Below are 26360 nucleotides of genomic sequence, written 5' to 3' on the forward strand. Positions count from 1 at the left end.
TGATACCAAGGGGTTGAAGTAATGCAGAAATCATATTTTTATATACGAGTTGCCAAAAAGGTGTCACACCTTATTATTAAATTACTCTGAGTTAGAGAAAGATGTTAGAAGTATTTTTCACTTGGTTATACTATAAATTAAAGACACCAAGAAATTATATACTTGGTTTAATCCTTTATCCAAGTGTAAGCAAACAAAGTTTGCACCTGAAATATTATCAGGTGCTAGGGCAACTCGTATAAGAAAGTAAATACTTCACATCACTTGCCTTAGTATCCTATAATGCAAAGCACATCTCCTCGCGGACATGTATAATGCTATGCATTATAGAAAGGGTCACCACCCAGACCAGTTTCAACCTTTATTGAGGTCTCTTCAGTAGAAGCCAGACCCAGAGGTAATACTAAGGTTGCATCTGAAAATACTTCAGGTGCAAACATTGTTTGCTTGCAGTTGGATTAAAGATTAATCCAAGTATATAATTTCTTGGTATCTTTAATTTATAGTATAACTAAGTGAAAAAACTTCTAACATATTTTCCTAATTCAGAGTAATTTAACAATAAGGTGAAACACATTTTGGCAACTCGTATATGAAAACATGGCTTCTGCATTAGTTCAATCTTAGTATCACATCTGGATCTGGCTCCCACCAAAGAGACCTCAATAAAGGTCGAAAGCAGTCTGGGTAGTAACCCTTCCCATAATGAATAGCATATACATGTCTGCAAGGAGATGTATTTTGCATTATGGGATACTAAGGCAAGTGATGTGAAGTCTTAGCTTCCTTACATGGGTTGCTCTAGTCCTGAAAATACTTCCTGCACAAACTTTGTTTGATTACACTTGGATAAAGGATTAAACCAAGTATATAATTTCTTGGTATCTTTAATTCATTATCATAATATAACCAAGTGAAAAAACTTCTAAAAAGAAGTTTTTTATTATGTGTTCTATTATGTGTTGAGTACATAAGGCAGAAATGGGTTAATGTATCACAGTTCTCTGAAATGTGATTCCTTCAAATTTGTCATAAACATTTTTCTTGTAAAAAACAATGAAAATACTGACAATCTAAAATTCAATTCTGAACAGTTTCAAAGAATTTTCCGCTAAAAAACAATGGTACATTGCAGCCTTAAACTGGAAAAGACCCGTGTTCGATTCCTGTCATTACAAGAGGAATCATTATATGAGCTTTTTCAACTGAAGGCAAGTTAGCCAATCTCACACTGAGGTTAGAAAGTTTTTTCCCCTCCTGGAAACTTCGGGTTTTTTCATTCTGCATGCAGGCAAATTGACCAGGTGAACACATGCAATTTACAGACAAAAAATACTTGATGCAGTGTATTGAAGATAATAGTGGCATTGTGTGGCGGATTAAGTAGTGGAGACTGAGTTGTGTGTTACAGAGTACCTTCCCCTTTACGAGTCCTTGGAGGTGTCATAATCATATACAGTAGGATTCCACCTTACGATGTTTTGCTTTATGATGATCTGCTCATATGGTTATTTCAATTATGACCATTGTCAGTTTATATGATGCTGCATTCATTCATACGACAGCCTTAGTGAGATGACACTACCATGAATCTGTGTTTTTATGTTCTTAACATGAATCAAGCGATGTGTGGTTTTGTGGACTCAATTTATAACACTGTTACTTGCTGAATATTTGTTTTTTGCTATGAATAATAAACTGTTTCAAACTATTATTTTATTTTATTGTTGCTAATAATGGCAGATAAAAATCAAAGTAAGGGACTGTTGCATCCAAAGAAAAGAAGACTCGTAAACCTATTACATTAGAGATTTGAGTCTCCATAGCTCAGATGAGCACTTTGGTTGGAAATGCTCCATTTCTGTATGAAGTTAGTTAGTTAGTTGATTTCATTTCCAATTTTTGTTTGCAAAAATTATTCTATGTTTCTTGTTTGTGTACTGACATAAATAAATGCTATGTCAGTTACACACACGTGCGCACATGACTACTTAAAGATGTTATTTAACCATTACATGCATCTACAAGTGGAAAAAAGACAATTATTTCATTATATGATGAAATGTGCTATATGACAGTGGTCTGGAACCTAACTTCATATAACGAGTACACAAAGAATTATACAAACCAGTTAAGAATAATATCTATCTGGCCAATTAGGTAAACTCTAAGGCATAATTTTCATCACTACACAGTATCGTGTACCTGTTCATGTATAAGCTATCTGGAATCCTCAAAAAATTTGTTCAGCCAGTCACTCCAATTTTTATTTCAATCATGCCATTTGCACAAACATAAAAAGTCCTTAAATTATACACAACTTCACATAATATGGTTGGATGAAATTTGATAAAATTTTGGCTTTATTATCATAATTAGTTATATACACTCCTCCAGGAAATCTGGGGACTTATTGGAGAGCTTCTTTAGTCATCCTACTTAATCATCTAACATACCTGCACACAGTCTAAATTCTCCCACTTTCCAAGGCTTTGATAAAGCCTTGTAAAGTGGGAGAATAGTCTTTTTATCTTGCAATTAGTGTTCTCTTCAACAGTGAATTACCCCATGCAGTAAATCAGCACAGCAAAGTGGTCCCTAAACTTTAATTCTCTATCCAGTGTAACTTCAAGTATCTAGTTTCAATATCCATTTGCAGCAAATTCCCATTAATATAATTCTCTGCTTGATACAAAGTTCATAACCTTACTCTTGTTGAAATTCACTGTCTCACCTGCACTTTATATATAGTTATTCACTGTCTCACCTTCTCACCTCAACTTTATATATAACTAATCTGCTTGAGTCAACCTGCAGGGATAACCATATCAACTATCCCTTCATCACTTTCCCCAATTTAACATCATCACCATCAATTCACAGTAGCAACTGTTGTAACACACACACAATGTCTACATGGTTTAACACTGGATCTAATCATCATATTCTTATTGGCAAAATTTGATGCAATTCAATATGATAATAATTCCACAAGTAAATATAAAAATTCCACATCAAAATGCACCTGTTTATGGTTATCGCACAATATTTCTTTACTTTTTTTGCTTATAATGAGCCTCCATAGCTTAGTCGATATAGACAAAGCTCTCTGGTTGGAAAGACCTGGGCTTGATTCCCGTCAGTGACGTGAAGAATCTTTATCTCATCTCTTTTGATGAAAGGTGAGTTAGTTGTCCCATACAAAGGTAGGGTTTTTTTTTCACCCAGAACAGGCAAACCGGCCCCATGAACAGACATGGAGTACAGTCATGAATAGGAGCAGAGGAGTGACGAACCAGCTGCATTAATTTGTCATTAGCTCCTCATTAGGGAAGACTCAGCATGTCCTAAGGTAAGAATGGGAACGATAGGATAAATACCATTTTATTTTAATTATTGGCAATTACACTCAATGCACACTGAGTTCAAAATGAATGACTGATTCAGAAGAATAACAAAAAAGAGAACAAAGGGAAAAAATGTTAAAATTTAAACAGGAATCACATACTACTAAACTGAAACTCAATTTTAATCATACCTAAACATGAGCTTATATCTTTATCATCATCTTCTGGTATATAACCTCATTGGTCTAACAGATATTATGACAGGCTACCACAATTAATATATTTCACAACTAGTTTCTGATCTAAAATATTTCATTCCCAAACTGGTCTATTTTTGTGAGGTTTCTGATTTGATCAGTTCTAAATTTCTAAACACTCAATCACATCACTAACCAAACAACTTTTTGAGGCAAAAATGGCATGAAGATTAGCTATAGGACAATCAATCGTCATGCCATTTTTGCCTCAAAACTTGTGCGACTCCCATGTATGAAGACTTTTTTTTATAAATCTAAGTACATTATTACCATGGGTGGGATAAGGATTTTTTTCCTACTTTTATTTTATAATTTTTGTATTTTCATTTATTCTTCTGTCTGGAAACAGATTTGGAGTGGGACCTCTGAGAGCCTCTTCAAAATGCTTGACTCGATACAGACGAGAGCAATTAGATTGATTAATGATCCATCTCTTACCAACTCACTCCTCCTACTTTTGCACAGATGTTTGGTTTCTGGAACAATCTGGAAACTCTATTCTAGAAACCAAACATGGAACTTTTTTCAAACTATTACGTGCCTCCAAGTAATACACATAGGATACACATGATGTTTCACATTGGATGATGAAATTCATCTCTGATCTAAAGACAATCACAAATGTTCATATCCAAAACAGGATTCAAACCCCTCCACAGTCTGATGGTTCAAAAGTGGATTTGCTAATCAGTCCTACAACTTATTTTGGCTGATCTCATCATCATCATCAAATTCCTGCCATGTACCCTCAAGGGGTGTACAGGATATGACAGTACTACATGAAAAAAATTACATCATTACTAACTTCCTATCTCCAATTTTCCTCCAAATCAGTCTGTTACCTGTCAAGACTCCAACATTATCAGATCTTATATTTCTATTGTCTAAGGCACTTTGTACCGTATCAATCCACCTATATCTTGGTCTTCCTCTGGGTCGTTTTCCTGCCAACCTGGCAGAGAACACTTGTTTTGCTAATCTTTCCTCTCCCATTCTATTTAAGTGACCATACCATCTGAGATTAGCTCTGCTAACGCATTCCTGGATGCTGACAATGTCAAGTTCTTTCCTAATATCCTCATTTTTAATATGATATAGCCATTGATGCCATCTGTTCACGCCTCTAATCTTTCTCAGGACTCTCATATCTGCGGTCTCTAGTCTTTGGTCAAGTGTTTTACTTCTGACCCAGCTCTCAGATCCATAAGTTAAAATTGGTTTGAACACAGTCTTGTATACAGCTAATTTAGGGTTCCGACTAATTTCTTTCTTATTCCATATGAATTTATTCAATTGACTTCCCACCATACCAGCTTTGCTGATTCTGTTGTCTATTTCTATATTTAGTTTACCATCTTCAGTAAAAATCGGGCCTAAGTAGCTGAAATGTTTTACTTGTTCCACAGGTTCTCCATTCACAACACAGTTGACATTTTCAATGATTCTGCCTATTTTCATTGTCTTTGTCTTTTTATTGCTGACCTTCATACCATATCTATTACAACAGCTATTCAATTTAGTCAGAGAATCTTGCAGACTTGTAGCGGATTTATTTAGAAGTATAACATCATCCGCATAAAGCAAAGAGCTGACATTAACATCTCCAATTTTGATATCAGGTTTAATACCGCATTCCTTCATAATGTGATCCATATAGATAATGAATAACAGAGGGGATAATGTACATCCTTGTCTCACACCAGATTTAACATTAAACCATCTTCCTGTACTTCCTTCAATTCTAACTGCTGACTCACAACTCAAATAAAAACTAAGTATTGTTTGATATAATGCCCCACTGACACCATATAACTGCAGCATATTGAATAGCTTCTCTCTTGGCACCTTGTCATTTGCCTTTTCCAAATCGACAAAACTTAAATACAGATCTTTGTTATATTCCCATGCTTTCTCGACTATTTGTCGTAAAGTGAAGATCTGATCCTGACAGCCTCTATTTGGCCTGAATCCAGCTTGTTCTTCACCAAGCTTTTCTTCCACAATTCTTCTCAACCGTTTCTCAAGTATACTTGCATAGATCTTGCCAGGAACACTCAGTAGGGAAATACCTCTGTAATTCTCACATTCAGTTTTATTTCCCTTTTTATATATGGGTACTATGAGAGCTCTACTCCAATCATCGGGAATTCGTCCCTCTGTCCGGCTTTCTGAACTATGCAGTACAGCCACTGTAAGACTCTTATACCACCATACTTCAGCATTTCTGGTCGAATATCATCTACTCCTGCTGCCTTTCCACATTTCAAGCACTTGATGGCTTTTTCTACTTCAAGTATGGATATGTATTCCTGACTGCATGCCTGGTCAGTGTTTTTTTATCACTGTGCTGTCATCACTGCTTGTTTCATTTAGCAGTTTTTCAAAGTAATTACTCCATACTTCAAGGATATCTTTTTCTCCTGTTTTCATTTCACCTTTATCATCTCTAATTCCTTTTACAGCACTCTTTCCTCCATTCCTAAGCTTCTTCAACAACCTCCAGAATATTTTGCCACCTTCTTGATATTTATTTTCTATATTCTTGCCAAAGTCCTCCCATGACTTTTGTTTAGCTAGTTTTACACACTGTTTAGCTTTCTTACATTTGTCTCTGTATTCTGTAAGAGTAAAAGCTGACTTATTTGCCAGGAACTTTTGATATGCTTTCTTCTTTTCCTTCACTGCCTCTTTAACTTCCTGTGTCCACCAGGGAGTTCTGATTTTTTTATCCTTGCACACAACCTCACCACATGCCTCTCTGGCAGAATCAACCAATGTTTCCTTCAGAGTTTGCCACTGAATCTCCAAGGTTTGATTCCTGTTCTCAAACTCTTTCATTTTCTTTTCAATAATATTTCTGTATTTTAGTATACAGTTCACATCTGAGAGCTGCTCAACTTTTATTCGCTTTAAAACTTTCTTACATGTTATTCTTTTCAATATGAAATTCAATTTTATCCTGCTCATGACTAAATAGTGATCACTTCCAATTTCAAATCCTCTGTACACTCTGGTGTCCTGCACTAGGGAGAAAACATCACTATCAACAATAACATAGTCAATGAGACTTTTCTTATTCCTAGCCTCTTCTCTCCATGTGAATTTGTGCACATTTTTATGTTGGAACATGGTGTTAGTAATAACCAGTCCATGTCCTGAGCAGAAATCCAACAGATATTTGCCATTATTATTAGCTTTGCTCTTTTCTCCAAATTTTCCCAAAATATTTTTGTATGTCTCACAATCATTTCCTACTCTACTATTTAGATCCCCAACAAGGACCAACTTTTCCTTTTTCATTGTGTCAGTTGCTTTTTCTAAAGCCTCAAAAAATTCCTCCACTTCTACCTTAGTAGAACCTTCTGTGGGACCATAGGCAGAAATAAGTCTCATTGTCCAGTTCCCCATTCTCATATTTGCCCACATTACTCTACTTGAGACTGACTGCCATTCAAGAAGATTAGCCTCGTATTTTGTGTTGAATACTAAGGCTACTCCTTCTTTTCCTTGATTGTCATTGCCTGAATATAACATTTTGTATTTATTGCTCAGAAAGATCTCACCAGTTTTGGTCTTTTTTGTTTCAGTCACCCCTATTATGTCGATCTGGTACTTATCTAATTCCTCAGCTAGCTCCATTTCTTTGCCATTCAGGCTTCTTACGTTGATAGTAGCGATCTTTAACTCTGGTGATGTTGAGTTGGGGTTTGTTTTCAGATTTGTTCCAGTAGCTGACTTTTCGCTGTTCGCCCTGGTTCCCTGGCGAAAACAACGGGGGCCTTGTTTAACCGGGCGACGCCCCAGCCGGCATGAAATTTTGTCATGTTGTACCATCATTTTTTTATTTTGGTTTAACCAATAAGAATACAATTTGGTCGGCTAAATCCCAAATTGCCAGCATCCTCGTTCGTTCAGTATCAAAGTAGATACCCAACAGGGTGCACCATGAGAAGGTGAGGATTGGACATTAGGTCAGAAGCCCTGGTCTGTTCTCCTCATTCCTTTAAAGGCTATGTGGAGGTCTCCTCTCAGTTATACAGCTTTGACCCTTAAGCACCCCCTTTGGCTGATCTTCACTCTCCTATTGGTGTTTAAGTGACTATATCATTATAGATTAGCTATGTTCACATATCCTTGAAATATTAATAATGGAAAATTCTCCAGGTAGTGAAGATGCTTGTTTAATAACCCTCATGTTCATATGATACTATTTCAGATGAACATTTGCCATGGAAATATTTATAGGATACACATAATGCAGAAACCAAACATCTGTGCAAAAGTGGGAGGAGTAGTTGGTAAGAGATGGATCATTAATCAATTTAATTGCTCTCGTCTGTATTGAGTCAAGCATTTTGAAAAAGCTCTCAGGGGTCCCACTCCAAATGTGAGAGCAGTATTCAATAGCTTGGCAGAGATGTATAAGGTTAACAGCTGTTCAGAGATGAAGTAACATCTTTAGGAAAAGAGAAATCCTAGATTTTTAGAAGCTGAAGATGCAATGGTTGTGATGTGTTTATGTCAGGAGAGTATTGATGTCAGGAGAGTATTGATGTCAGGGTAATTCCAAGAATAGAAATCTCATCTTGTCTGGAAATTTAAGTGTTGTCAAAAATAATTCTAGAATAAAATGTTTCTTTTTTGTGAGAAATAAGACGGATCTGAGTTTTTACTAGCATTGAAATTGATGAGGTTATCTGAACTCCATAGCTCAGTTGATACAGATGAATCCTTTTGGAGGATGGCTTGGAGATCAGAATTGAGGGCAGTGGTAACTGATGTAGGCTGAGGTGAGTTGTGTAGAGTAAGCTTTATCAAATGAAATGGAGGAGTGCAACGTGCAGTCATCAGCAAAACTGTACTGGGTTGCAGGTTAGGTCATTGATATAGAGAAAGAAGAGGGTTGGTGAGAGAACAGAACCTGGTGGAACCTTGGCATTAGTTGAATGGTGAGAGGATAAAGAACAATCTACCATTACAAATATGTGCATCCAGATAGAAACCTACCAATCCAACTGCAGAAGTCTAGACAGATTAAATGATGGAAGTTTGCTTAGTAAGCGTTTGTGCCAGACTCAGTCAAAAGCTTTGGAAATATCAAGTGCAACTACTTGAGATTCACCAAACTTCTCTGTGGCATTTGTCCAGAGAAGGGTGATATACAGGGTGTTCGGGATAAATTTGACAGTTTCGTAAGGAAAAAGAAAATCTTCTTTGTATCTATTAAATTTAATGAATTGACAAAAAAACATTACAGGCAGAGTTAATTACAATACTATCAACAATATTTACTCAAAATAACCACCATTAGCATCGATCACAGCTTCAATTCTGCTTCGGAACCTCGAACAAGCTGATGCTACAGTCTCCCTGGGAAGGGCCGCAAAAACTTTTAATTTTATCCATTAACTGGCTTTTGTATTACTGGAAGTGCGATTGGTGTCTTTTTCAACTGCGCCCCATACAAAATAATCCATGGGGTTAAGGTCTGGGGAGTTTGGAGGCCAAACATTTGGACTGGTGAAGTCGTAGAAATTTTCAGACAACCATTTTTGACTTTTCCCAGAGGTGTGGCAAGGGGCTGAATCCTGCTGCCATACATACGGCCTACCATTGGCTACCCTTGTTATCCAGGGCTTGACTACAGTTAGCAACTCCACGAACAAAGCCCGAATTCCAATGCCAGGGTTCTTCAACACCTGTTCCTGCAGATTTGCGAGGAATTCTGCTGTACGAACGCAATCAGATCGTCTGCTAGGGATCTTTCTTCTTGCTACATCCTCGTAGTCACCATTGCAAGTCTCTAGTTCATGCCTGATTGTTTTTACTGTATTCAGGGAGCATTGGGCAGCAGTCGTAATATCCTTATTTTGATGGCGGGCACGAATCATCATGATACAAGTTATTCTCTTCCATGATTCAGGTGGGTTCCAGCTATCCATCCTTTCTGACATCTTGTATATGAATGAAGAAGGGTCCAAACTTTTAAATGAAGAGAAGTGTGTGTTAATACATGTAACTTACGGAAAAATATAATTAATTATAAATATGTCAAATTTATCCCGAACACCCTGTATGTGAATAGATCTTTTGTTGATCGGCAACGATGGAATCCATACTGGCGGTTGTTTATTAGCTGGGTGCCTTCGAGGTAGTGTGGGAGTTGATGATTTTTTCCATTAGACAGGACTGAGGTGCGAGAGATAGGGTGGTAGTTAGATGGCAGTGATTTGTCGCCCTTCTTAGGAATGGGTTGAATATAGGCTAATTTCCAGGCTGTAGGATAGATACCAGTGGAGGTGACATAGGAGTAAGTTCTGATGTACAAGCCTTCAGGACAATTGAAGGAATGCAATCAGGGACAGGAGACTTTTTTTTGTGTCTAATTTGGACAATATTTTTTTGATCTCTTTCTGACAAAAGGATATGGAGGACATTGTATGTTGGGCATCTGAAATGGTTTGGGGGGCATTTATCATTGTCAGTTATACATGCATTGGAAGCAAAGTGTGAAGCCAGGAGAATGCCGTTTTCTGCGGTGATGATGAAATAGAGCCATCTGGGTATGATAGGGATGGGAATAGTTCTGGCTGAGAGGTCTGCCTTATCTTTAGGTGAAGATGTGAGAGAACTGTAAACAAAGAAGGAAGGACAGAGTTATATTAACAGCATAACGAATGGCCTGACTGCCATTTGAGCAAGAGACCAGATTTTTGCTGGCCATCACAAAGCCTGCTTTGGATTTGTTGATAATACTGTTATTGTTTCACGTTGAAGTGAATGGATGACTGACAACCTTTTTTTTTTTTTAAAACTAGAGCTTAGCTAGGAGTTGGGGGATTTTGAGTGAAGTTGGAAAGACCCCTCATTCCAATAAGGATTTCAGTTATTTGGTCAGAGGAAGAAGTTTTCATCAGTGAAAAGAGTAATCAGACCATGGAAAAAAACACAAACCTGAGATCAGCTGGGAGAAGGATGATCTACAAAAAAGGGAAACATGAACATGACACATTAGAAAATACATTAAAGACCTGTGCACAATGACATTAAGCAAGACTTTATATACATGCAATGCCTTAATTATGAATGAAAATATGCATATATCTTAACTATTCACAAGACTAAATTTTGTCAGAAAGTTTTAAGTAAAGAAATATATGAATTTTTATAAACGATTTATAAAATAAATATATAACTTACAGCTTCATTTGGAAATTTTTCACATGGAATCAATTTATACTGATCCATTCCAGATAAATTTTGTGAAAGAAAAGCTTTATTTGCAGCAGTGCCATCAGCATTATGCTCCATTGTACATCCACCCCTTTTAATTATCCTGTTAAGTTCTGTACCTACAAGTTAAATTGTATTCATTTATAAATAGATAATTATATTAGGCATTAATTCAAATAAAATTTACAATTTATTTGAATTAATAAAATATTCTATATCCCTTAATATAACAATAAGCAATGCATTCCCCTCTCCTTTAATACAATAATAAGCAATGTAAAACAGTGCTTAAGGTAGGTGTTCAAATTATAAATCATTTTCAACATTTCATTCCAAATCCATGAAGATTGATAAAAAATCTGTCCAAATAAAAACAAAAACTTACAAAACAAATGAAGGAAAAATACATCAAGCATGTATAAAGAAACAAAAAATTTTCTTTAAATGTGTTTAAATATCTTTAAACAGTTTTAGATTAGACTCTACAGAAGAACTGAAATAGGAAGTGATCAGACAAAATGAATTTCATGATAAAAATGAGTATCATGCTGAAAAGAATAGTACAAACAGACCACATTTCAGATATGAATTGTTGCTTCAAATATATAAATATTATATGTCAAAAAAATATGGAAAGGAATAGTTCAGAAAAAAATTCTGAAAACATTAATAGGAACAGGCAGGGAAGAATGTGGTGCCAAACTCGACAGAAAAAAGCATACAAAATGTTTCTGGCAAGTAAATTAGCATATACCCTTAATGTAGAAACTGTGCAAATGTAACTAAGCCAAATTTTTAACTTTTTTTGGAAAACATATGGATGATAAATATCATGAAGATGAAAAATATTTGAGGCTTTAAAAACATAAGAGTGGAGAAATTAATAGCAACATAAAAAGGAATTAATGATTAACAAGGGAAAAAATTAAATAAGGAAATTCTGGATTATGAAATAATTATGTTAAGAAATTCTTAAATGAAATAACTGGTGTTAAAAAATAATACAGGAAGAATAAAGCTTAGAATAGATTTCATCATTGGAGAGATGTAGTAAACCATTAAAATCTTGTAATGCAAAAATGAAGACTGAGTAAATGATCAGAAATGCTTAAATATTTTATAACAAAAACTTTATGTAATTAACACTGATTAATACATAATCAGCAGCCAAGGTCAAAAGTCTGATTTAAGATGACTGAAGCAGAGCTATAATTTTACCAGTGTGCATGAAGGGAAATGAAATATGAGAACCACAGGAAAATATCTCCAGATTAACTGAGTTAAAATTTATGAGAGCATAATTGCAGAAAACAGATGTAATTAGATAAAAGGAATGCATAAAAATTTGATCATAACAAATAATCCTAAAATTATGTGAGTGTATTGCTCAGTTTTTGGATATTCTGAAAATGCATGAAGTGGAGGAGAGCCTCAATAACTCAATTTTGAAGAAGTCCTTTGGTTGGAATGATATGGGATTGAGTTCTGGTAAGGATGCTAAGAACCTTTATCAAGACTATTCACAATTGAAGGTGAGTTAACTGTCTCATATAAAGGCAGGATGTTTTTTTTTCTTGCTGATAACAGATTTTTCATCCGTCAATCGGATAAACTGGCTAGAACAACACGTACAGTTTACATATTATACTTATAAGCATAGAACTAATCAGCTTATTCTAAAATTATAGTTACAAAATCCAAAAATAATTAGAAAATGTTGGACATTAAAGGGAATGTTAAAACCACTGATAAGGTGACAGTATAATGATAAAAGTATATATTTAAGTTACAAATCAGCAGATAGAATTAAAGGATGCATTGAAAAATGATTGGATGATAAATTAGCTTTATGACAAGATTATACATTATCTCTACTGTTATCTATAATCTTTGGATTATTCTGTTAAGAAACTTGATATCAAACTGTCAAAATAAAGTATCATCAGATTCCTGATAAGTATCCTTAAAAGGTGTACAGGATGATACTAAGACAGAAGAAGTAAATGAAAGTTTACATTATAAGTAACTTCTTAATCAACAATTTCCCACCAAATTAGACTGTTATTAGTTAGGATTTCAATATTGTCAGATCTTACTAGGGCATTCCGTCTCCAATTTTGGAAGACTGACCAAAGCAACCCAAACAAGAAAACTTCTGGGCTGAATAGAACATGACTTGGAACATGAATAACCTAGATATTTTTCATTATTCACTAACATACTTTTAACAATCTCATTATTTGCCAGAGAAGCCTTCAATTCCCATTTTTTCAGGAAATATATTCATGCTTTATATCTATCATCCATAAATTAAGAAAAAAATAATATCTACTATACAGACTCTATTCTTATAGTGCCAGATTTTTGATATGGTATTATACCTCATTCTCTTTACTCCTTGGACATTTACAATAAGAAATGGAACACACAAAACCTACTTTTCTACCTAATGGTTTTTGTCACATTGCTGTCATCCTTGCACTTTATCTTCTTTCGATCAGTCTGCAATTTGCAGTCATTTATAACCAATAATGTAAACACATCAAGTACTGTGACCTGAAACAGATTGCAGAGCATGCTATCTACACACACACACACACACACACACACACACACACACACACACACACACACACACACACACACACACACACAGACAGACAGAGGTGATTAAGAATGATTTTGAAGAAACTTACATCATCCAAATTTGATGGATTATGCTTATTGTGTGAAAAAATATTACCATTATTCACCAATGCTCATTTTTATTTATGCCTTTACCCAAATTTGCATTGTTAATTCTTTTATAATTTTATACTATATTCCACCTTTTAAATCATAATACTGAAGATGCTTATCAACCAACAAAAAATGTTTATGTAATCTGATATGAATGTTTATTATAATGCCAACTTATGGCTCAACTGAAAGATAAAAAAAAAAATTCCAGTATAATTATGTTTGACCCACATTTCACATATGGACAAGAATGGTATGGCCAACTCTCACTAGAGCAAGCACACTACTGCAAAAAACTTGTATGCTAAAACCAACCACTGAAAAATCTCCAAAAAAGATCAATAATAGTACAATGCTATACACAAAATTGACTATAGCTTTAACCTATCTGCTATAAGAAACCATTTCTACAATCCCTACACATCTGCTATAGTGAGTCAACTATATATTATTAATAACTGAACATGTATAAAACCAATAGTAATAACTTTAATGAATTAAAGGCACAAATATTTCATACTAAAAGTAACAGTACATCAGCGTAGAACAAATAGTTAAAGGAATGTGATACAAAGTACAGAACAGTTGGTGGATTACCAATGAAAATTGTTGCCGCGTGCCAGAAAATTAATAAATAAATTATCATCATCAAATTCCTACCATGTACCCTCAAGGGGTGTACAGGATATGATAGTACTACATGAAAAATTTACATCATTAATAACTTCCTATCTACAATTTTCCTCCAAATCAGTCTGTTACTTGTCAAGACTCCAACATTATCAGATCTTATATTCCTATCGTCTAAGGCACTTTGTACCAATCCACCTATATCTTGGTCTTCCTCTGGGTCGTTTTCCTGCCAACCTGGCAGAGAACACTTATTTTGCTAATCTTTCTTCACCCATTCTGCTTAAGTGACCATACCACCTGAGATTAGCTCTGCTAACGCATTCCTGAATGCTGACAATATCAAGTTCTTTCCTAATATTTTTAATATGACATTGCCATTGATGCCATCTGTTCACGCCTATAATCTTTCTCAGGACTCTCATATCTGTGGTCTCCAGTCTTTGGTCAAGTGTTTTACTTCTGACCCAGCTCTCAGATCCATAAGTTAAAACTGGTTTGAACACCGTCTTGTATACAGCTAATTTAGTGTTACGACTAATATCTCTCTTATTCCATATGAATTTATTCAATTGACTACCTACAATACCAGCTTTGTTGATTCTGTTGTCTATTTCCATTTTCACTAAAAATCGTGCCTAAGTAGCAGAAATATCTTACTTGATCCGCAGGTTCCCAATTCAAAACACAGTCGACATTTTCAACAATTCTACCTATTTTCATTGTCTTTGTCTTTTTAATGCTGACTTTCATACCATATCTATTACAAAAGTTATTCAATTTAGTCAGGGAATCTTGCAAACTTGTAGCGGATTTATTTAGAAGTATAACATCGTCCGCATAAAGCAAAGGGTTGACATTAACATCTCCAATTCTGATATCATGTTTAATACCACTTTCCTTCATAATGTGATCCATATAGATAATGAATAACAGGGGTGGATAATGTACACCCTTGTCTGACACCAGATTTAACATTAAACCATCTTCTAGTACTTCCTTCAATTCTAACTGCTGACTTGCAACTCAAATAAAGACTAAGTATTGCTTGATATAATGCCCCATTGACACCATATAACTGTAGAGTATTGAATAACTTCTCTCATGGCACCTTGTCATATGCCTTTTCCAGATCGACAAAACTTAAATACAGATCTTTGTTATATTCCCATGATTTCTCAACTAATTGTCGTAAAGTGAAGATCTGATCATGACAGCCTCTGTTTGGTCTGAATTCAGCTTGTTCTTCCACAATGCTTCTCAATCGTTTCTCAAGTGTACTGGCATAAATCTTGCCCGGAACACTCAGTAGGGAAATACCTCTGTAATTCTCACATTCAGTTTTATTTCCCTTTTTATATATGGGTACTAGTAGAGCTCTACTCTAATCATCTGGAATTCATCCCTCTGTCCAGGCTTTCTGAACAATGCAGTGCAGCCACTGTAAGACTTTCATACCACCATACTTATGCATTTCTGGTCGAATATCATCTACTCCTGCTGCCTTTCCACATTTCAAGCCTTTGATGGCTTTTTCTAATTCAAGTATGGATATGTATTCCTGACTGCATGCCTGGTCAGTGTTTTTTACCACTGTGCTGTCATCACTGCTTGTTTCATTTAGCAGTTTGTCAAAGTAATTACTCCATACTTCAAGGATATCTTTTTCTCCCGTTTTCATGTCACCTTTATCTTCTCTAATTCCTTTTACAATACTCTTTCCTCCATTCCTAAGCTTCTTCAACAACCTCCAGAATATTTTGCCACCTTCTTGATATTTATTTTCTATATTCTTGCCAAAGTCCTCCCATGACTTTTGTTTAGCTAGTTTTACACAGTGTTTAGCATTCTTTCATTTGTTTCTGTATTCTCTAAGAGCAAAAGCTGACTTATTTTGCCAGGAACTTTTGATACAATTTCTTCTTTTTATTCACTGCCTCTTTAACTTCCTGTACCCACCATGGAGTTCTGATTTTTCTATCCTTGCAGACAACCTCACCACATGCCTCTCTGGCTGAATCAATCAGGGTTTTCTTCAAGGTTTGATTCTTGTTCTCAAACTCTCATTTTTCTTCAATAATATTTGTGTATTTTAGTCTACAGTTCACAACTGAAAGCTGCTCAACTTTTATTCACTTTAAAACTTTCTTACATGTCATTCTTTTCAATATGAAATTCAATTTTATCCTGCTCAAGACTAAATAGTGATCGCTTCTAATTTCAAATCCTCTGTACACTCTGGTGTCCTGCACCAGGGAGAAAACATCACTATCAACAATAACATAGTCAATGAGACTTTTCTTATTCCTTGCCTCTTCTCTCCATGTGAATTTGTGCACATTTTTATGTTGGAACATGGTGTTAGTAATAACCAATTAATGTCCTGAGCAGAAATCTAACAGTTATTTGCCATTATTATTAGCCTTACTGTTTTCTCCAAATTTTCCCAAAACATTTTTGTATGTCTGACAATCACTTCCTACTCTGCTATTTAAATCCACAACAAGGACCAACTTTTCCTTTTTCATTGTGTCAGCAGCTTTCTCTAGAGCAGGAGTTCCCAACCCTATGCCTATGGGCACCAGGGCGCCTATAGACCAATTTGTGTGTGCCCGCCATTGTTCAACCGTGTGCCGTATAGTTTGAAATAATCACGTGCACATCACACAACAATTCAAGGCATGCTATATGACGCATGCGTTAATGACACATGACGAGTATTAAACGCACACAATGTAAAGTTGACGTGCATTCGAAGTTGTTCATTATCTGTTGCCAATTATATGCGCATAATTTTAACGGTGTCTTGTACTTAAATTTTTGAAATATTTTGATTTTTAATGCTAAAATGAGTGAATCAAGTAAAAGACAACGAACCTATAATTTTAACACTGATTGGGAGGAAACATATTGTTTCATTAATTTTAAAGATTTGTTAGACATCTTCAAGTGCTTAAAGAACAGTTTGAAAAGAGATTTCAGGAATTTACTATCATTGAGCCAATGATCTCCTTTTTTATCAATCCTTTTACTTGCCAAGTAAATATAATGGAAATAGCTGCATGCATTGCAAAGCTTGTTCAAGTAAATGTTGAAGAACTGGAGCTAGAAATTTTGGACCTTCAGAATGACATTATGCTAAAATCCCATATAACAGATGAAAACTTCTGGAATCTAGTGGATAGAAAAAAGTTTCCATTCTTAAAAAGAGAGTGTACAAGATAAAATCATTTTTCGGTTCCACATACCTTTTGTGAATCATTGTTTTCAACCATGAATATCATAAAATCAAAATATAGATCACGACTCACTGATGAGCATTTTGATGATTGTTTAAGAACTGGAATATCATCATATTTTTCTAATTATGAAGCACTGGCCAATGAAATGCAATGCAATGCCAAAGATCACACTAACTTACACACACACACACACATATATATATATATAAATTTTTATATAATGTAAACTTTTAAGTAATAAAACATTTGATTATAACGTAAACTTTGTATGTCTTCATTTAACAAAAGAATTCAAAAAATTTGCTTGAAAAAAATAGATGGTGCCCTTCACCCTAACGTATTTTAGAATGTGCTCTAGGAAACAAAAAGGTTGGGAACCCCTGCTCTAGAGCCTTAAAAAATTCCTCCACTTCTACCTTAGTAGAGCCTTCTGTGGGACCATAGGCACAAATAAGTCTCATTGTCCAGTTCCCCATTCTGTCAGAAAATATATCTTTCAAATTCTAACAGGAGGAGATGGAAAAAAAATTTTAGTAGCCATTTAGTTTTAGATTTAATGATTTTTTTTTAGAATTTAATTTATTTTAAAGTAACAACTAACTCAGCATTTTGTGAACCTTCAGAAGTACTGACTGATGAAAGAATGTACAGAGTAGTACCTAAGATTATCCTGAACCTTCAGACACTTTCCCATGCATTAACACATTTTCTGAGAAGATCTGGTGTTCAAGTTGGAGACAGAAAAATTCATAACTAGAGAACAATAAGCTTTGTATTCTGCTTTTACCTTAGAGTACATACACTTCCAATGAATCAAAGAGAATATTAAACAGCATTTTATATATGATTTTCAGTAAGTCTGTCTTCGATGGAGAAAGCACTGGAAATAGGGATAAATGGATCTGTTATACTTACCGTAACCAAAATTGATAGCTCCAATTTGTTCTAAGTAGGAATGCACACGAGTAATGCAGCTTCCATCTCCAAAATTGTTTAATCCACTGCGACAGGTAGTTTTAGTAAGATAGTGAGGTTTGCATTGTTCCCACTGATTTAAAATGTGATTTCTAATCCTGATGTATCTAAGAATACAAATATAAGTTTAGTGTATATGCAGGAATAAATAAAAGAAATTTACAGGTTAAGCAAGTACACAATAATAAAAAGATAGATTTATTTTACTACTGCATTATTGTGATCTTTCATTATTATGGCAATTGATATTGATTTGAATTTTTATAGTGTATTAGCAAATGAGGCTATGATGTTTAAAAGTCACAGTTAAAAAAGCATTAAAGTGGAACAGTATATAAATATGTAAAAATATAATACACAATACTATAATACAAAATATAAAGAGTATATAAGTATAAATTCTAAAAAAAAATTATTTCATGTATAATTTGATTTACTGTAGAAATTAAAAAAAAATATCTGGAGAGTCAGAAAAAATCTGCCTGAGTGAGTGTGTGTGAATGAATAGTTCAGACAGATTACTAAAATCATTAATGACTGCATTCATTAAGATAATGAGAGCAGTTGATTAAGAATACTTGGACAAAGGGATATCATCATTACCTCTCAACATGGAGGGGTAATGATATGAGATTAGTATGACCTATGTGGAGCCAAGCAAGAAAAACTTCATATGAACCCTGCAGACTGGATTGCCAAATTTAATTTCAAGCTTAAAAAAGTATTAAAGTATCCAGATCTGAAGAAAGAAATGTTTGATTTAAGAGCGAGCACCTGGTATAAATGACATACCAGACTTCTTAAAGCTTCTAGTGGGCTTAGTGAGTTGGTGTAAATAATGCATCCTTGGTAGTGTTTCTTCATATAATGTAATGCAAGCTCTATGAGGTCAACTGCTACATTTCAGTGGGGATCTGATTAAATATTGTGCTGTCCGAGAAGATGATAGCAAACCCAAAGAATATGATTTTTAACTGCACAAATAGGAAGAACATAAGCATACTGATCGGTGAAAGAATTGCAGGTAGACAGAGAGGGTAGTGATGTTTCTCTAGATGGTTCAGAGAAAAACAGCAGGGTGGAATCTGTATTGTTGTGTGCAAGCAGTATTGTCAACTGCGTTGTCTACAAATTGTAGTGAATCTATAATATGCAAACTGAAGGGACATGCATACAAGCTAATGTGTCATATAGTTTTCCGAATGTTGGTAAACAATGCTTGTCCATGTTTAATGATCTGGTAGGGATTTTTATTTTTGCATAAAAAGAGTTGTCAAAATGAATGGTGATTCATATGCTTCAATGAAGATTAAAAACAGGTGGCATCCAGTTCCAGCTGCAATTTTAATTGCCTGATGGTGAACAGATCCAATTACCAAAGCATAGTTGCACACTTGGAATGAAGCATTTAATATCCTAATGGAGTGTTAATAGGATAAGTGCTAATTAAAGATGGAGCAAAGAATATCATCCATATCCCAGGAGGCAGAAGATAGGATGTGAAAGATAGTTGGTGGCACTTATCATGCAACTGATGCATGTGGAGCAAGAATGTTAGTTTTATTTATTGAATATGACTCCCAAGAGCATTATTTCTGTCACAACTGGGATTATCAACTGAAATACAAAACAATACTAGTGGTAATTTTTTTACTAATATCTACTACTCTACTAACGCCTTTTTATTCCCGTATACGGGAGTAGGCGAGGCCATTTAGCCCTATCTAACTTTTGGAGACTGAGTGGGCAGTTCAATCTCCACTGGTACCAATCAGAAATAGATGGCCCAAGGCTATCACTGATTAAGCGGTTTGCAGTGAAGAGAGACGGCTCTACAGGTGCCGCCATCTTGTGGTCCGTAACCCTAACACAATATATTTAATGTCTGAAATAATGTGGGTTCTATGGTCGATTTTCTTGAGTTTAAGGGACGAAAAACCCGCTTGCCCATGCCAGAGATCGACTAACACGGGAACCGGTCGAAAAAAGGCTTAGAAAAATTTCCTCTAGTCGCCGACTAGACTTGAAACCAAGTCTTCCTTCGTGTGGTCAAGCGCCGTGGTGTGCAAACGCCACATCCACTGAGCTACACAGGCTCGATATTTACTAATATGGGTTTTTAAATTTCAATATAGAAATTAATGGCATTTTGTATGGCTGATGTAGTTTTTTGTATAAATTTAATTGTCTCTGTACTGTATCCAATTGCTACCATATCCATTATGGTGGCCAGATCTAGCATATTATTGCCCGGCCTGCCACCATTTAAAGACTATTATTTGTAGCATAGTCAATGATTTCATAGCATGCCATGCATGTGGATGCATGTATCCCTTCAGTTAAGCATTAAATGTAGGCAGTGATAAGCATAGGATGACATGTTTTGATCTCAGGATTCATAAGCAATAAAGATAGTGCTTTGGGAAAGGGCAAGTGCCAACTTGTGGATAACAGCAGCATTATAGAGGGAGAAGAAAATGGATGTGTGGAGAGAGAGAAATATAACTGCTGAGAAAAAAGATGGAAAGCATGAATACTAATTTGAGGAGTGAATGAAGAGATTAGACTAGGGAGGTTTAGTGCAAGGAGAATGAGGAGGTGTGAGAGCAAGGTGAAGGGGGAAAAGTAGCAAGAAAATGAGATAGGGAAAGCGAGGAAATCAGAGAAAGTTGAGAGAATGTGGGAGCAAGGGATAGAGAGATGAATGGAGTGAAATAATCTTATTTCAGTTTTGAATCTCTTTAAACCATAATGAGCTGCTTAGATCTCATCTTCTAGAATACAATTCTCTTAGCTCCAGAAAAGAAAATTTCTGTTTTCAGAAATTCCTAACTTTATTATTATTATTATTTGAGACCTCCAGGGAGTGAAGGACTCATTGAGGGAGGCTATAAATCACCCAAACCAGCTGTCATACCTTCCCTTAAATTCATTCACACTAGGTGCACTTACTACCCTAAAGGCAAACTATTCCACTCACTGCTCTCTGGGAGAAAAACTCTTACCCCTTTCTTGACTGCAAATAAATTTAATTTCCATGGATGTTCTCCCCTCGCCTTCCATAATAACAAAAAAATTTCAGATGATATCCTATAATACCCATTCAAAAGTTTATAGACCTCTATCATATCACCCCTCTTTCTCTTGCTAACTAGTCTGCCATCCACATACTCATAATCTAAATACCATAATCCAAATATCATTTTTGTAACTCTTCTTTGCATCCATTGCACAGCTTCTTTATCCCCTTGGAATTCGGGAAACCAAATCTGCACACAATAATCCAGGTGTGATCTTGTCACTTTTTTTTTAATTTTTTTTTATTATCCCTTGGTATTATTACACCAGATCATAGAGGTCAAATGCATGTATTTTATACAACACCTTTTCTGGGTTGTTATAAAGTTCACATTTGGAACAATTTAGTAAATGCATTGACAATGCTTCCTTGATGTTACGATGGGGAAGACTTTTATGCCATTGCTAAACTTGATTGGTCTTGTGTGGCCGGTCTTGAGGTGAGAGATCATGGTGGCACAATGATTAAATTTGGAGTTGATGGTAGCTCCTTGTTTTTCTGCTGAATACCAGTGGTGAGTCATAACCTGGAGAATCTTGTTTTAAATTTTATTTTTGAGTGGTTTTAAAAAAATCAAAATCTGTGGTATCACTTGATGTTACAGCCCTTTTTTCTACTTCATCTGCAGTTTCATATCCCTTTAATCCTCGTGGGATGGAATCCATGGGAAAATTATTTCCGAATCCTTATGTAGTTTGTTTATGTTTTTTTCTATGTCTCTAAGTATTTTTTGATGGTTAGTGTAGCAGTTCTTAATAGCTTGAAAGGCTACTAAGGAATATGTGAAAAATATAAATTCCTTTGGGTTTTGTTTATCCAAATGTTGCAGTGCTATGTTAATGGCTATTAATTCTGCATGGTATGAGTTGTATCCAGTACTGTCAGTTGTTTTTAGTTCTATATTTTGAGAGCCATAGATGAGTATGCCACTCCCAGAATTGTCATTTGAAGCCAACTGTGTAGATCTTTGACTCGAGTCCATATTCCATTATTTTTGAAAGAGCTAATGATCTCAAAATTTTCTAGGCTTTTTTTTTTTGTGTTTCCCTATTTCAAAATTGATAACTATATTTTTCCTGTCTTGATCTGGAGGAAATGCAGGTAGTTGGCTATTTTATTTAGACAATCCAAGGGAATTTTATTTTCTATGATTTCATGCATTGTTGATTTTTTCTTTATTCTGTTTGCAGGTTGCCAATTTTTAAAAAGTTCACTTGTTCTATGATGTGCAAGGTTGGCTCTTTTTTTCTACAAAATTAGTAAGATTTTCTTGCCACCTAATTTTTAAAGGAACAAAATTGGATTTGAATTCTGCTATTTTTCCAGGAGTTGTATTCCTTAGTCCACATATGATTCTAGCTGCATTTTTCTGAATTTTTATAAGCTTGTTTAAACTGGTTTGTGATGTTTGCATCCAGATAGGCGAAGCATATTCCGTTATGGCTTGGTTAATAGAGGTGTATGTGACTTAAGGTTTCAGCATTGGCTCCCCACTCTTTACCCGAGATATTTTTCATGATATTTAGTATTCTTTTTGCTCTGACTGTTTATTAATATGTTTATTGAAGTTTAGTGATGGATTCATAGTAACTCCAAGGTATTTGGGATTTTCATTAAATGTAATTAGTTGACTGTTTAGCTTAATCTTTGGTCTCCACTTTCTGATTTGGTAGGGTTAATTTTAATTTTTTGGTTTTCACAGTATGACCTGCTGTTTCTAGGTTGTTGTGAGCTGAGAATAGGACCAAATCATCGGCAAACATAGCTTTGTTTATTTATATTTTTATCTAAGTCGTTTAAGAAATGGAAAAAAAGGAGTGGGCTCAAAATGCTGCCTTGAGGGAGTCTCTGTCTTATTTTCATTTTCTTGGAAAAGGTATTATTTATTCTAACTCTAATTGTTCTATTTTTTAGAAAGTCATAAATCCAGTTTCGAACTTTCCCTTCTATTCCAATATGAAAAAGTTCGGAAAAAAGTTTCTGCCTCCACACCGTGCCAAGGCATTGATAAAATCTATAAAAGTTGCAATAGTGATTTAATAGGTTTGGTCTGGAAACAAACTTACCTTTTTTTATTTCCTGACAAAATCAGAAAAAAGAAAAAGAAAAAAAAAAAAAAATATATATATATATATATATAATTTTTTTAAAAAATTGAGTGACTAGAAACTGAGAAAAATGAAAACAAAGTTTATTAACACAACTAGTTTCAGCCATCTTCAGGTGCACATTAAAAAAAAATAACCAGTAAAACATAGAGAAAATAACTGTAAACATCATGTATATATTTCAATGTTGAAGTCTGAGCATTCAAAACTGTTCTCTGGTGGCTTCCTTGTTGGGCGTATGCATGCGTATAGCATCTCGTGAATGGCAGTATTTGATCATAGCACAATGATTGTCTGAAAGGTAGTAACTCAGGTTGTTGTTGAGAATGATCTCTTTTGATTCTATTATCTTCCTTTCTAATTCATTGTGGCAATGGAAAATGTTATTAGACTTGTCCCATAGGCCTGTATGGCTAAGGTTTTCTTCATTAGAATTGGTCAAAAACAGAACACGACTAGCCAAAGCACTGGCTCGCATTCTCCTGTAACTAATGTCTCTCTTATGTTCCTCAATGCATAACTCGATCGATTTCTCTGTTTGCCCAAATCAAGGTATATCACAGTTGCACCAAATCTGGTAAATACAGGGGATATTTAAGGTTGTGATGTCTAGGTTTAGGATAGCTCACTAAGGAGGGGATTTTTGAAAGAGGAGAATTGTGGAAGAAAAGCTTGCTGAAGAACAAGCTGGATTCAGCCTAAATAGAGGCTGTCAGGATCAGATCTTCACTTTACGACAAATAGTTGAGAAAGCATGGGAATATAACAAGGATCTGTATTAAAGTTTCGTCGATCTGGAAAAGGCATATGACAAGGCGCCAAGAAAAAAGCTGTTCAAAACGCTACAGTTATATGGTGTCAATGGGGCATTATATCAAGCAATACCTAGTCTTAATTTGAGCTGTAAGTCAGCAATTAAAACTGAAGGAAGTACAGGAAGATGGTTTAATGTTAAATCTGGTGTGAGACAAGGATGTACATTATCCCCTCTGTTATTCATTATCTATATGGATCACATTATGAAGGAAAGTGGTATTAAACATTATATCAAAATTAGAGATGTTAATGTCAGCTCTTTGCTTTATGCAGACAATGTTATACTTCTAAATAAATCCACTACAAGTTTGCAAGATTCCTGACTAAATTGAATAACTGTTGTAATAGATATGGTATGAGGGTCAGCAATAAAAAGACAAAGACAATGAAAATAGGCAGAATCATTGAAAATGTCAACTGTGTTGTGAATGGAGAACCTGTGGAACAAGTAAAACATTTTAGCTACTTAGGCACGATTTTTACTGAAGATGGTAAATTAAATATGGAAATAGACAACAGAATCAACAAAGCTGGTATGGTAGGCAGTCCATTGAATAAATTCATATGGAATAAGAGAGAAATTAGTCGGAACACTAAATAAGCTGTATACAAGACAGTGTTCAAACCAGTTTTAACTTATGGATCTGAGAGCTGGGTCAGAAGTCTTTGAAGTCTCTAGTCTTTGGTCACTTGACCAAAGACTAGAGACCGCAGATATGAGAGTGCTGAGAAAGATTAGAGGCATAAACAGATGGCATCAATGGCAATATCATATTTAAAAATGAGGATATTAGGAAAGAACTTGACATTGTCAGCATCCAGGAATGCATTAGCAGAGCTAATCTCAGGTGGAATGGTCACTTAAACAGAATGGGAAAGGAGAGATTAGCAAAACAAGTGTTCTCTGCCAGGTTGGCAGGAAAACGACCCAGAGGAAGACAAAGGTATAGGTGGATTGATATGGTACAAAGTGCCTTAGACGATAGAAATATAAGATCTGATAATGTTGGAGTATTGACAAGTAACAGACTGATTTGGAGGAAAATTGTAGATAGGAAGTTAGTAATGATGTAAATTTTTCATGTAGTACTATTGTATCCTGTACACCCACCTTGAGGGTACATGTCAGGAATTTGATGATGAGTAAATACAGTTCTTATGTTGTATTTCCTAAGAACATTAGCCAATTTGGGTGAGACAGAGCTTATGTATGATATAGAAATATTATCTTTCACACTATTGGTCTCTTCATTATGGCAAGCAGGTGGATGTAATAGGAATTTGTCAATTGGTTTTTGTGAATAATCATTCAGTTGAAAAGTAGACCTGAGAAAATTGAGTTCTTTATTAAGTTCTATCTCATCATCAAGAAGAGAGCAAGCACGATGTCCTAGTGTAGAAATGATTTCAAACTGTTGAGAAGGATAAAGATGGGATTGACCATGGAGATATTTGTTGGTGTGGGTAGCTTTTCTGTAAATTAATATAATATATCAGTGTTCTCCAGAGAAATTTTTTACCAGCTGGGTGGAATGAGCATTAGCTGTGCATACAAAAATTTTGAATGAGTTAAGAAAGACCCTTTTTCATAACAAATTAAAATATTTTATATAGGTAATTATAACAAACAAGACTAGGATTTTTCTTATTTTCTCATTAAGTAATGAAAAACCTTGTAATGCTCACAGCTTAAAATTCTATATATTAATTCTTCTCTTCTTTTTAGAAGCCCAGTTGTCAGCAGCTTTTTCGTAATTAAAATCTGTTGGATCTGGTCCCTCCAGTGAAATCAGCATCAGATTGTTTAGTGTTTTGACTGATGCTATTCCTCATACAGGTTTTTATCCTTTTTAATGCAGAGAAACACCTTTAACATTCAGCTGTGCTCACAGGTATGGTCAGTCCAACAGCAGCTAGTTTTGCTAAATTTGGAA

General features: G+C 35.0%; 1 protein-coding gene across 1 annotated transcript in view; it reads right to left on the reverse strand.

Moving 5' to 3' along the window:
- The window catches only part of LOC150095494 (deubiquitinase MYSM1-like), a 166168-nt gene that overhangs the window by 69309 nt on the left and 70499 nt on the right, over positions 1-26360 (reverse strand). The window contains exons 7-8 of the mRNA XM_090410286.1: positions 18364-18530; positions 10805-10956 (exon numbers count right to left, since the gene is read on the reverse strand). Of these exons, the coding sequence (XP_090266412.1) occupies positions 10805-10956; positions 18364-18530 (319 nt within the window). The remainder of the gene's footprint in view (positions 1-10804; positions 10957-18363; positions 18531-26360) is intronic.

The sequence above is a fragment of the Typopeltis vanoorti genome, chromosome 20 (genome assembly GCF_054136105.1).
Source record: "Typopeltis vanoorti isolate ZY-2024b chromosome 20, IOZ_Tvanoo_1.0, whole genome shotgun sequence".
NCBI classification, from domain to species: domain Eukaryota; kingdom Metazoa; phylum Arthropoda; class Arachnida; order Uropygi; family Thelyphonidae; genus Typopeltis; species Typopeltis vanoorti.